Below are 239 nucleotides of genomic sequence, written 5' to 3' on the forward strand. Positions count from 1 at the left end.
AGAGATGAAGATCGAGTTCGCTCCTCTGCGTCTTCCTCTGCGCAGGCGTCTGCAGACAGCCGCAGTCGTGCAGTGGGTCTTCAGCTTCTTAGCTCTGGGTGAGAAACTGTCCTTTCACTCTTTATTACAATCATACTCGATATACTATCACACAATTATAAGCATGTGACCCTGCAGCACAAAAGCAGTGTTAAGTCGCTGGGGTATATTTGTAGCAATAGCCAACAATACATTGTATG

The 239-nt window shown here is 46.0% G+C and overlaps 1 protein-coding gene across 1 annotated transcript in view; it reads left to right on the top strand.

Annotated features, from left to right (window-relative positions):
- The first annotated feature begins 4 nt into the window (after positions 1-4).
- Positions 5-239, top strand: part of mogat3a (monoacylglycerol O-acyltransferase 3a) — an 18,949-nt gene continuing 18,714 nt past the window's right edge. Inside the window, exon 1 of the mRNA XM_016477965.1 lies at positions 5-98. Within this exon, the coding sequence (XP_016333451.1) occupies positions 5-98 (94 nt within the window). The remainder of the gene's footprint in view (positions 99-239) is intronic.

This window comes from Sinocyclocheilus anshuiensis, unplaced genomic scaffold (genome assembly GCF_001515605.1).
Source record: "Sinocyclocheilus anshuiensis isolate Anshui unplaced genomic scaffold, SAMN03320099.WGS_v1.1 scaffold2678, whole genome shotgun sequence".
In the NCBI taxonomy this organism is placed as follows: Eukaryota; Metazoa; Chordata; class Actinopteri; order Cypriniformes; family Cyprinidae; genus Sinocyclocheilus; species Sinocyclocheilus anshuiensis.